Source organism: Rhipicephalus sanguineus, chromosome 1, assembly GCF_013339695.2.
Source record: "Rhipicephalus sanguineus isolate Rsan-2018 chromosome 1, BIME_Rsan_1.4, whole genome shotgun sequence".
NCBI classification, from domain to species: Eukaryota; Metazoa; Arthropoda; class Arachnida; order Ixodida; family Ixodidae; genus Rhipicephalus; species Rhipicephalus sanguineus.
This window is the reverse complement of record NC_051176.1, coordinates 141399806-141412289: the sequence shown is the minus strand read 5'-3', so window position 1 is coordinate 141412289 and position 12484 is coordinate 141399806. Positions and strand designations below refer to the sequence as shown.

The window sequence follows — 12484 nt, the reverse complement described above, 5'->3', positions numbered from 1 at the left end:
GGACACGCCGACTGCTGCCTTCCTCGACGTCACGACCCCGTGAGAGTAAAGTATAGCAAGAGGGTGGGAAAGGAAAGTGATGGTGAGGAGGACAGATTAGATTGTGGGGAGGAGGGAAAGAAAGAGGGGAGAAGAGTTCGGAGAGAGAGAAAGAGAGGAAGTGATAGAAAGAGAGAGAGAGGAAGAAAAAGAGAGAATCTATAGAAAGGAAGGGAAGAAAGAGAGATAGAAAGACAGAAAGAAAGAGGAAGAGAAAAAATAAACAGAAAGAAAGGGAACAAAGAGAGAAAGAGCAATCATATCATGGTTGTATGTAAGTGTAATCTACACTCCTCCCTCTCCATCCCTGTATTTTGAAAGCCGGTGGACTCGATCGGTGTTTGGGACTACCATGTTTACACGCATGCTACCAGCAGTAAATACCACAGGTTAATGTCGGCTAATGTTGCTTAACTGATGACTAATATCTGTTGGTGTTAGCTATTGATGGCTATATGATGAATAATGTCAGCCAGTGTTGCCATAAGTTCGTTATGTGATGCACTTGCAAATAATGCCTAGGCACTATCTAAGAATTCTTCAGTATATTGTGATTTTCTGCAAGATTTTATCGGCCCAGCCTTCTTCGAGGAACTTGTTTTGATTACCGTGCAGTGCTGTAATGACGGTAATAATAATTTCCGGTGTTTTACCTGTCCAAAACCATTATGTGATTATGAGGTACGCCGAAGTGGACTACTCCGTATTAATCTTGACCACCTAGGCTTCTTTAACGTGCACCTGAACCTAACTAAGCACACGGGTGTTATTGCATTTCGCGCCCATCAAGATGCGTCTTCATTCCCGCCGGAGGACGGAAATCAGACCCACGTCCACGAGCTTAACAGCACGATACCTTGCCTGATAAAGTACCACGGCGGGTTTGGAGATTTTAGGGCGTGTAATAAAAATATAGATATCCACTTACGTGCAAATTCTGGCTGTATTAAGACGTAGCAATGTGCGTAGATGACCCAAAGTATGAGGAAAATCTTGAAGCCACTGAGGAAAACCAGATTCTGATTTTCTTTTCTGGCTGTGGTCTTCAGGAGGCGTTTTGTGTTGCTGATTGCAGAGAAATACATGAGCCATCGCAGCGGCGGCCATACGCGTACTGCTAGCATCAAGAAGAGAAAAAAAAACAGAGAGGATGGGGAAAGAGGGCATGAAGTGTGTTAAGAAGAATGTTACAAACACAGACATGCGATTCAGCAGCTACAATGTCACTACAATCACAAATAATCAAGGGAAACAAGGGCAAATTTTAAAAATTATGGGGTTTTACGTGTCAAAAACATGATATGAGACGCACGTAGCAGTGGTGGTCTTGTGATCTAAGCTTGATTACCTGTGGTTCTTTCACGTGTTCCTAAATATAAGTAGTGCTTGGGTGTTGTTGCCTTTGGGGCAAGTCGAAATGCGGCTGTCATGGCCGGATATCAAACCTGCTTCCTTGAGCTTAGCATCGCGAAACCTGACCTGCTGAGCCACCATGGCGGTTTTCACCAATTCGTGCGTGTCAATTCATGCTCACATTTTGCCCAGTTCGTGCGCGGTTTGTCATGCATAATGTTTAGTTGAGAAAGAAGTCGCGGTGTCGGTCAAATTCATGTACCGGTGGGAGGAAAAAAAAGGAAGACCTCGATTTTTAAGTCGGTTTTCAATGTTAGCAAGACCATGCTTGCTTATCGAGCTTTTATGTTCGCACCTCTTAAACATCTTCCGACAGGCCCTATTCACAACAAATATAATGTTGTGAGCCCTCTGCATATGCAGTGGCTGAGCATTTTCGGCTTTCCAAATATGCATGCAAATATTGCAAAAATTTCAGTTCTGGTATCGTTATTCTTACGTCTTCTTTTATTATTTTGTCAATTGATAGCACGGCCATCTACATCTACATCACCATTTCTGTCATCACTGCAAATTTTAATTTTGTAGCGTTAACTGCACCGCAGGATATGTCTCTGGTCGCCGAATTGTGATCCGACGACCAGCGACATCAACTTGTGACGTGCCTCATAATCATATTGTGAACCACAATATGATTATGAGGGACGCCGTAGCGAGGACTCCGAATTAATTTTGACCACCTGGGGTTCCTTAACGTACTCCTAAACCTAAACACACAGGTGAACTTTGCATTTCGTCCCCATCGTAATGCGGCCGCTGTGGCCGCGAACCGAACCAGTGCCCTCGAGCTTAGCAACGCGACACCGTGCGTGCTGACAAACTCCAATAGTAAATCATTCTAAGACAACTCAGAAATGTTGCAGGGCCCTTTACACGCACAGCTTAAAATATAGCAAGATTTCCATACCGATGCTAATATTTGTGTTCTCATCTGGTCGCAAGAGTATGGCTACATTTGTGGTTTCTAGATGTTGCGGGATTACATTTTCATTAGCTCTTAAATTGATAATTTTAGTTGATTATTATAGCTTTCAGAGGCAGAATATTCAACCATATTTTCGCAACACCAAATATGACTTCATTTATTTCGCATTTGCAGTTGTGTTCTACAGACCCTCACTTCTCACGAGCTTGAAATGCGAGCGCGTAACTTAAACAAGGACTTCGGAAGACAAGAACAAGCGCATGCGCTTGTCCTTGTCTTCCGAAGTCCCTGTTTAAGTTACGCGCTCGCATTTCAAGTATCATGAACCACCAACTCGCCCAATCAGCTATTTTAACATCTCACAAGCTGTTTGTGCGTGCCATTGCCCAAAGCGTGTTCTTCCTTGTGGTAACGAAATGTATAAGTGACTGCGAAACTGTAAATATGTTTCCTTCTTCCAAGACATGCTCTTTTTCACGTTATATTGTTTGCTGCGAGTTTCAGATCCTCGGATCTTGGCCCTACGCGTCGCAGGCCAGCAAAGCGACGCGGTTATTGACACTATTTTTAAAATCGATGGGATTAAGCGATCGCTTGTAGGCGTGTAATGGACAGGCGCACATGTACCCTGACAGTGCTTTCTTCCTTCTTCTTTCTTTCTTTTAATCCCTTCATCCCTTTCCCTCAGAGTAGGGTAGCAAACCGGACACGCGTCTGGTTAACCTCCCTGCCTTTCATTCATTTCCTCCCTCCTCCTCCTCCTTCGAGATTCCTTCGACTCTTATTTTTGTACCTTGTTTCACTCTCTCTCTTCTGGTGAAATATCATATTTTTTGTTTGGACAACGCGCAGTTTTGTGTAATAGCGTTTGTTTGCACCTAATTTCGCTAGAATAATAGGCGCATTACTGCAACGCAGAAAGCTTCACTGCGGTACCGTCGACCACCGATTGGTGTAAGTTCTTCACCGATTAATAAATTATTGCCTCTTTTACCCTCGCCTTTCGTGACTTGCGAAATCAGGTTTAGTTCGACAAACTGACTCTATGGAAATAGAACCGTAGGTGCTTATAGGATACAAACACAGACTGGCTTCCATGTCCGGCGCCGGCAGCGTCATCACGATCCATTCAATAAGTGTTCCTATAAGCACAAGAAGTCCAAGGACGCTCAAGTAATATCTGAAATGCAAGTAAACATGAAAGAAACATCAAAGACACAAATGGAAAAATACGGACAAAATTTAGGGATCATCATGCGTAGCGTAGCCTTCCAACAGGTTGGAGCGCCTAGGAGTACGATTTCAAGGAATTACAGTCTGTTCATCGGGAGGAAAGTGAAACAATAACTATCGAAGACAGACACACCTTACTTTTTGAGTACGCGATGACATGAAAACACCCCACGAACGACAGAGGCAGACGCATAGGTTGGTGCGGTGCTTCTATATCAGTGCGTGTTCAAAATCATTATGAACTAACTGGCCCTATTTACTGCTCTGATGACATGTAAAGGGTCTCCAAAGTTAAATTTACAGTAATTTTAATGAAAGCGCGATAACGGCCACTCAATATCTCCTTGCACAAACGTTTTTTTTTTTTTTTTGTGATTTGCTTGATGAAATTATCGCGAGCAGTTAGGGTTGTCAGAGGCGCAATGAACAAGAGCGCGTTGATTGCCTGTTTGCTATCGCGATTGTGATATATGTTTATATTTCAAACGTCAGCAGAACCGTATTTGATGACAACTCCATTTTGCTTGATCCTCCTGGACGACATGCGTTACGAGACGGTCATTATTGAATTTAACACTCAGCCAGCTTACTTCGAATTCAGGGGCGTGAGGTCGAAACAACGTCGAGCCGTGAGGGAGCACCAGCGTGAAGAAATGCGAAAGGATCAGTCGCTTGTTTTTGCCAACCGATAGCAAGTGCGCAGCTGTTATCAGCTGCGTTTCATCGTGCTAGCGATATGCCAAAGACTAGCCAACGCCCGAATGAGGACTTGATGTTGTCTCCAGATTCATGCTCCTGAATGCGAAATTACCTGAACGAGTGCCAAATTTGGCTATATCGGAACAGGAGCGTTCCGGGACACAAACAAAAATTAAGTCAATCGTCGGTGGATCAGCATCAATTCATAACAATGTCGCGAATATTAAATAAATTTTCCTCCAACGAATCTGCTGTTACAAACTTCACCACGATAGCGTTTTACCGCCAGATATAACGCTTGATGAAACTCGGAACTTGGGACAGTTGTATGCGAGCTAGCCAAACTGTATACATTCAACGTACCTTTTCGCTCGTTGTCAACAAGCTTTGGAACAACGTAGTAGTACTCACATTGAAGCATATTGAAGTTTAGTCAGCTCTTTTGGATCGTCTGTCCGGCAGCCGCTAACCGTTGTGTTGGCGCCGTATTGCTTGAAAACTGTTGGGGTCGTCATAAAAACAATAATTGCAACTTCTCAATCAAAACATGAAATCAAATTGGCAACACCTCACTAATGTTCACTAATGGAATAGAATGTATTTGAAAGCGTGCATTATTATTTTACCTCCAGCAGCAAGGAACTTGATTTCATCCTCGGAGCAAGAGTTGAGAGTGCACAGTCCGATACGCAGTGCTTTCTTTCCTATCTTGGCATTCGTGGTGACGGTAAGGGGGTTCAGCCTGCCCTAACAAACGAGTAAACCAGGAAAAAAATGAAACGATGACATAATCTTAAAACTTTTGAACGACTAAAAGTTTATCAGCTCTCGAGTTGCGAACATTTGGGCTAACATTGACTCAGTTGATCGCTGAATGAGCTGAGGCCTATTATTGCTAAGTAGATTGTTTTATAAACCGGCAGTCATAATAATAATATCTGGTGTTTAACGTCCGAAAACCACGATATGATTATGAGAGACGCCGTAGTGGAGGGCTCCGGTAATTTCGACCACCTGGGGCTCTTTAACGTGCACCTAATTAACGTGCACCTAAGTATGCGGGCCTCAAACGTTTTCGCCTCCATCGAAAATGCAGCCGCCGCGGCCGGGATTGGATCCCGCGACCTTCGGGTCAGCAGCCGAGCGCCATAACCAGTAGACCACCGTGGCGGGGTTTAACCGGCAGTCAGCCCATGGCAAAGCTTAAAAGTCGGTTATATTGTAAGCGGCTAAGGAGCGGCGACTTCCTCCCCACCCTTCATTTTACCTATAGGGGACCATGCTATTGCCGGACGCGTGAATCTGGTTAAAACTTGATGAGACACTTAGATGGAGCATTTCTCATCATAAAAATTTGTAGCCTGACACACGCAAGTGCATATTTGACGAATATGATCTGCTCAGCTACACTTCGATGTTATGTTCCTGTCGATTTTTGTTCGAATTTCTTTCAAAGCGATTCCTGTTCTTTAGTGTTTGGATAAGTTCTACAATTCACTCGCAGTTGCACTTTGAACACAGAGAAAACCAGCGAATCCTCAATGAACTACAGTATTTTTTAATGAGATCGCGAAGTACGTCGTAGTGGAGGGCACCGGATGAACTTTGACCACCTGCGATTATTTAGTGTGAACATTTTAAGCACACGTGCGTACTCGCATTTCGTTCCCAGAGCGATCCGGTAGCTGTGGCCGAGAAATGAACCCGTGCCCTCGTACTTAGCAGCACAACGCCATAGCCTCAGAGCTGTCACGTCGATTTGTTTTCGTACTTGTAAAATGAATCCGTACGAACATTTCCGCCAGCAAAGTCAGAGCCATAAAGAACGGACGTATCGGGTGGAAATGTTCTTGCATTTCTTGACAGGCACCGTAAGAGCTTATGAGTAAACACTGTCTGGCAGGGGCGTAGCCAGAAATTTTTTTCGGAGGGGGGGGGGAGGGGGGGTTCAACCGTACTTTATGTATGTTCGTGCGTGAGTTTGTATGTGCGTGTATATATACGCCAGAAAAACTGAAAAATTTCAGGGGGGGGCTTGAACCCCCCCCCCCCCAACCCCCCCCCCCCCCTTGGCTACGCCCCTGCTGTCTGGCATATAAGGAAAATCAAAATCCTTAATATAAACTTGATCTCGCTCACATAGCACGCACAATAATGGGTACATTAAGAACATAGCCTTACTAAACTGACTGGCTACGTTTGTGCAGCTCAAAATTTCGTTTTTGCGGTTCTCACAGCAGAGCATCGGCAAGAAGAGGAGATTGTACACATCGCATGCAGCAAGCTGATACTTGTGTAGTCGATGGTGTTATTATAAGGGTGCATGCACACAACATTGCGTGTGAAGAGAACAGCGAAATGCCGGAAACAACTTGAGCAAGCATTAAATGTCTCGCTGAAACGCTTGGTTTCCGCGCGAGGTTCTTTCTCTGCAGCTTCGACATCCGTGTCGTGTCTATGACTGTCTGTGGTTTAACTCGAACCTCTCTGCGCTGAGAATCAACATAGAAACAACCTAGCATTACCTTGCTAGAGCCTAGCAACAACCTAGAAGCAACCTAGAACCTTCATCACCTAGCTAAAGCACAGAAAGAACCTAGAAGCAACCAGATTGTAGTGTTCAGAATCATCCAGTTTCGCTGTTTCAAGCCTTGCGTGGCATAGTGCAAGCTTTGCCAATTTTTCAACAAGTTTTCACGTCATTTCAAGCATCATTGGCGAAAGTCAGCGTGTTTGCACTAATTACGTTGTGAACGACAACCTTATAATGTACCATATAAAGTGAAATCTCATGCGGTAGATATCCGTGCACACCTGACTAAATTAGTTAAACTGCCGCGGCGGTCTAGTGTTATAGGGTGAGGTCGCTGTGTCGAATCCCGACCGCGGCGGCCGCATTTTGATGGAGGCGAAATGCTAGAGGCCCATTTACTTATACTTAGGTGCCTGTTAAAGAACCCCAGGTGGTCGAAATTTCCAGAGTCCTCCACTACGGCGTCCTTCATAATCATATCGTGGTTTGGGGACGTAAAACCCACACAATTGTATTATGACTAAATGAGTTGATAAGACGGGTTATGGCGCGATGTACTTTTCAGCAACAAACTTCTAATGTATGTCTACAAACGTTCATCTATAGACGCTTCTCTCGGCAGAGCCAAGAGAAGCGTCTTTATATATATGTATATTATGAGACGACGTCCGGTACGGCAGGAGAAACGTTATATTTCACTGCAGTCGCGCGAGGCCAAAGCGGCGCAGCCCGCATGACAAGCGATGATGATAATTACAATGGCTGGTATATATAGATGAAGACGATGAAGTACACACACACACACACACACACGCACGCACGCACGCGCACACACACACACACACACACACACACACACACACACACACACACACACACACACACACACACACACACACACACACACACACACAGGGTGTTTCAGATAAAAAGCACCACGTATTAAAAAATTAAACATAGACGCTATGCGCGTCTCCAATTAGCGCAGTATTGTTCTGAGCCATATAGAGCACGTCAGAACGTTTTTCCAATCCGCAAAGCTCGGCAATTAACAAAGACTGCTTGATGGACTTTTTAAATAATAACTGTAGAGAAAAATCCCCAATGCAGTGGTTGTGGCGCTTGTTCGGAAACATCGAATTTTTCAACCTATGATAAGATAAGTCCCCTGCTTAATTTTTTTCCGGCCTTTCTTTAAATCGCGCCAATATTAAAAAAATACCACGTGACTGCCGCCTAACGCGCGGCGCTTTTAGTGCCCTCAAATGTAAGTTGAACGAATTATCAAAGGCTGCTCTGCGCACGAAGGTCGATTGAGCAGACTATATCAGCGACTGCGTTGGACGCTAAATGATCTTAGGAGCATACCGACTAAAAAAAAAAAAATATGCGAAACAGCGGCCGCCACGTGCCAGTGAATCTTTTATCTCGGTCTTTCATCACGCTGTCACCCTCGCCCCTTTCAATGTGTTTTTTCACTGGTGCGAAAAGAAAAGAAAAAATGCCTACGCTGCATCAAATGCTGCCTACGGTCTCATGTGGCATTTGCTTCGTTGCTGCCGCTTTTTCGTTGAAGAACTTTTTTTTTTTGAAACGGTATGATCCTTTTGTCGCTTAACGTCCATCGCAGTAAGCGATAGCCGGTTCAGTCGATGTCCGTGCGAGAAGCAGCCTTTGATAATTCGTTCAACTTACATTTGAGGGCGCTAAAAGCGCCGCGCGTTCGGCGGCAGTCACGCGGTATTTTTTTTTAAATTCGCGCGCTTTAAAAGAAGGCCAGAAAGAATTAGGTAGGGGATTTATATTACAATTGATTGAAAAATTTGATGTTTCTGAACAAGCGGCACAACGTTTGGATTGAAGATTTTTCTCCGGAGTTACTTTTTAAAAAGCTCAATAAGCAATCTGTGTTAATGGCCGGACTTTGCGGATTGGAAAAAAATATTCTGAAGTGCCCTATATGACTCAGAACAATACTGGGCTAATTGGAGGCTCGTATGGCCTATGCTATACTCGGTGCTTTTTATCTGAAACAACATTTATATATTTATATGTATATAGGTCGGCAAACTCACTCCTGAATCGACTCACTCAGTCTCACCAGACTGAGATCGGGCCGTGAGTCTGAGTGAAACCGGGTGAGTAATATTTTGGTAAGTTTGAGTCCGAGTGAGTCCGACTGAGGAAAATTTTAGTGAGTCTGAGTCCGGGTAGGTCCGGATGAGAAAAGTATTGGTGAGTCTGAGTGCGAGTGAGCCCTAAGCGCAAAAGATACTTCTTGAGTGAGTCTGAGTGAGCTCCACCTTTCATTGCCGACCTATGGTCATATCCACTCATTTACAGCATTACCATGAGCCTTATATCGGCTTATGTTTATACACAAGTCCATTCACACCTATACCAGCACACTAGCGTTCATGCGACACCTTCATATTTATTGATTGGAGGTATGAGTTAGGGGAGGGGGGGAGGGTGCCACGACGTTCAACCTCCAATCTCTTTCACTGGAAGTTCCTCTTAAAAATGGCTCGTGTGAGTCGCGTAGTTCATAAAAATGTCCTTATCGGATTGCAACCACTGATAACTCGTATTTAAAGGTACAAGATCAAAAGGCGTATCGTAGAGCACCGATTATGGGACATAGTAGCGTTAGAGAGCATTGACACCATGATCGAAAAAGACAATTTTACGCTAACGGACTCATAAGTCGACTCAGGTTCACTCAGGCTCAGGTGAACCCGTGAGTCTGAGTCTGAGTCAGTTCGGTTGAGAAAAAAGTTTAGTGAGGGTGAGTCCAGTTGAGGAATATTTGGGTGAATCTGAGGGAGCTCTAATTTTCTTGCCGACCCATATATATATATATATATATATATATATATATATATATATATATATATATATATATATATATATATATATATATATATATATATATATATATATATATATATATATATATGTATATATATATATATATATATATATATATATATATATGTATATATATATATATAAACAAACTCAATATCCAACTAAAGTAGCTTACTCTAAATTCTCCAACAGCCTGAAACTTCTTCACCAGAGTCTCTATGACCGACCATGGTGGGTAGACGAAGAGGCTGCAGTACTGTCCCTTGTGTGTCACCTCTCCCTCGGAGTTGAACACCCTGGTCTTGAGGCACTGTTCGTAACCTCCGAGGCTGATGAGACTTCCCTCGAGGACATTGTTCGGCAGCAGTCCATTAGCCAGAATCACTGCGCCGAATGAAATTGTGCTAGATACGAACAATCCGGGAACTGAGTCATAGCTGTTTTCCTGTGGCCCTTTGAGTGCGATGCTCTAAACATTTCATTTTCAGAATAGATAGAAAATGTCAAGAACTTTTATTGAGATGACGTGCTAAGCTTTGCCGGTGCAGGGCTCGTAACTGACCTACGTCTTTCCCACTTCTAACCTTTCATGGCACAAAGAGAGAAATTCTCTTAAATTTCTCACATCAGTCGCCTCGAGTGCATCAGAAAACGTTTGTTTACTTGAGTTTTAGCGCAAAATTAGTCGGCTTAAAGTCACAAAAGTTCGCATAATGTCGATAATTTCGTCGGGGACTTTCAACGACGCTTGAGTAAGGGAATAGGAGTTCAGTTCCATCCGTTACCGATGAGACATCGGTTCCCTTTTTTTTCGTGATTAAAGGGCGATGAAATTTTTAATAGACTTTGCGGTAAAGCATTTCGTGCTTGCGTACAGCTCCTCTGCATCTAGTGCGCGTGTGAGCGTGTGCAGCCAAAGGAAGCGAGCTTGTCGGCTCGTAAGAAAGAACCAATAACCAATCCCAGTTGCAGAGCCAAAATGCTTCCTTAAATTAAAATTCGCCATGGCCCAAAAAAAAGGCAGGAGACAGGGGAAGGTGAAACCTTGTGATGAAAAAATTCGTAAACAGGGTTTGTATGCTGGAGCCGACGTTTCGACAAGCGGTTTGTCTTCTTCAAGTTCCAGCCTTGAAAAAGACAAGTCCGCTTGTCGAAACGTCTGCTCCATCACACCCCCTGTTTACGAATTTTTCATCACAAGGCGCCATGTTGTTACTCAGCGAAATCACAAGCGTATTCGTTAAACTCAAATCACGCTTAACGAATATTCATGGCAAACACGAGGCAGGAAGAAAAGTTCAAAAATTGCGAGACCCCCGACTTCGGGCTGGTAAAACATTCCTTTTGTGCATGCTTTGAAGACCGAAGCGTAGTCCAACTAGTGCTGTCGCTCTTTGAATAACAGGACAATCAGAACGCTCACAAGTGCTACAGTAAACACGAACAGACAGTACGTTTCAAACTACGTTCGCATGTTCGCCCGTTCCCGACATTCGGAATATCCGGAGGCACAAATGTAAGGAGAAAAACGTCTACTGCTCACTCCTTATGGCCCATGGCTCTCTTGCCCTTGTAGCCTTGAGGATCTTGAACAGGCTTCCAGCGCATTCGGGGCTGAGCTCGGGGCTGGTGGCCAGTTCCGATGCCACTGGCATCATTTTCTTCATGAGCATGCCACCAACATCCGTCAATTCGGCTTCGAGGCTTTTTGTAGACGTCTCTTGACCGCTGACGAATGGTGAGTTGAGACACGTCCGCCCCACGAGGACTATAGCCATCACTAGATACACCGTTTGATGCATTTTCGTTGGCCCTTGCTTGTTGCGGGTTGCAGGCAAAATCTCGAGAACACTGTGTAACGCAGTGTTTAAATCTTCCAAGCTTTTTACTGGTGTCTGCAAGCAAAGTCACTAGCTTTCAACCATTATCGCACGATGTCTCACTTGGGAAATGCACAGTCACCGAAGACGGAGTTCTTTCAGCTTGATGATCATCTTGACTTCTTGACAGGTGCTGAAGAAGAAACCCGATCAGGAAAGCGCTGGCGACCCTTCTCGAATGCCGATAACGCTACATTCGGTGTAACATCATCCTGACTTCTGCGCGTTCGCCTCTCATGTGTGCCTATCAGACACGTTCATTCGTGAATTCTTGCATTACGAAGGCACCTGGTACGCGACTTCGTGCTATGAGCAAGTGACGTCACTAAGGTGTCTCGAAGCTCACTCTCCTCTTCACTCTTCTCTTCGACAAGGGGCCGTATGGACCATATAACGACAGAAAACATTGGGCGTCTATTGGGCGAATGGGCTTTCCTCAGACAATCTATAATAGTGGACATGGAGGTGGCTCACTAACGATGAAAATGAAGAGAGAGAGAGCGAGCAAACGCGAGTCGGCTACACGCAGCGAAGGGCCCTTGGCCCGTCACAATGTCACCCTCGCAATACCAAGATTACAGACGATTTGGCACGCCGCCCAAATGACCGTGGCGCGAGACGCGTCTCGCGTCCGTTAGCGTATGGCTGTACGCGGATTTGGCAGAGTGCTGCCTTTGATAATTCGTTTTTGCAATCATTGTCGTGTACACATTCAATGACCGCCGATGAAAATTTTATTTTGCTTCTCGCTTCTGGAAGGGGGTATCGTGCGGACACAATGTCTAAATTTGTTAAGGCTTCTATTGCGAAGATGGAAAACAAGAGGAGATGAAAAAGGGAGGGTTTCGGAAGGTACGACTGAGTCAGCGTTTGCGCGAGCAACTTGGCTAA

General features: G+C 44.4%; 1 protein-coding gene across 2 annotated transcripts in view; it reads right to left on the bottom strand.

Annotated features, from left to right (window-relative positions):
- Nucleotides 1–11955, bottom strand: part of LOC119399184 (nose resistant to fluoxetine protein 6) — a 37106-nt gene extending 25151 nt beyond the window's left edge. The window contains exons 1-6 of one of the 2 annotated variants that reach the window (XM_037666014.2): nt 11257–11955; nt 9889–10097; nt 4936–5056; nt 4721–4808; nt 3466–3557; nt 968–1153 (exon numbers count right to left, since the gene is read on the bottom strand). In XM_037666014.2, the coding sequence (XP_037521942.1) occupies nt 968–1153; nt 3466–3557; nt 4721–4808; nt 4936–5056; nt 9889–10097; nt 11257–11515 (955 nt within the window). In that variant the 5' untranslated portion in view covers nt 11516–11955. Of the gene's footprint in view, nt 1–967; nt 1154–3459; nt 3558–4720; nt 4809–4935; nt 5057–9888; nt 10098–11256 lie in introns of both variants that reach the window. The other variant, XM_037666000.2, reaches the window with a different exon arrangement.
- Between the last annotated feature and the right edge of the window lie 529 nt (nt 11956–12484).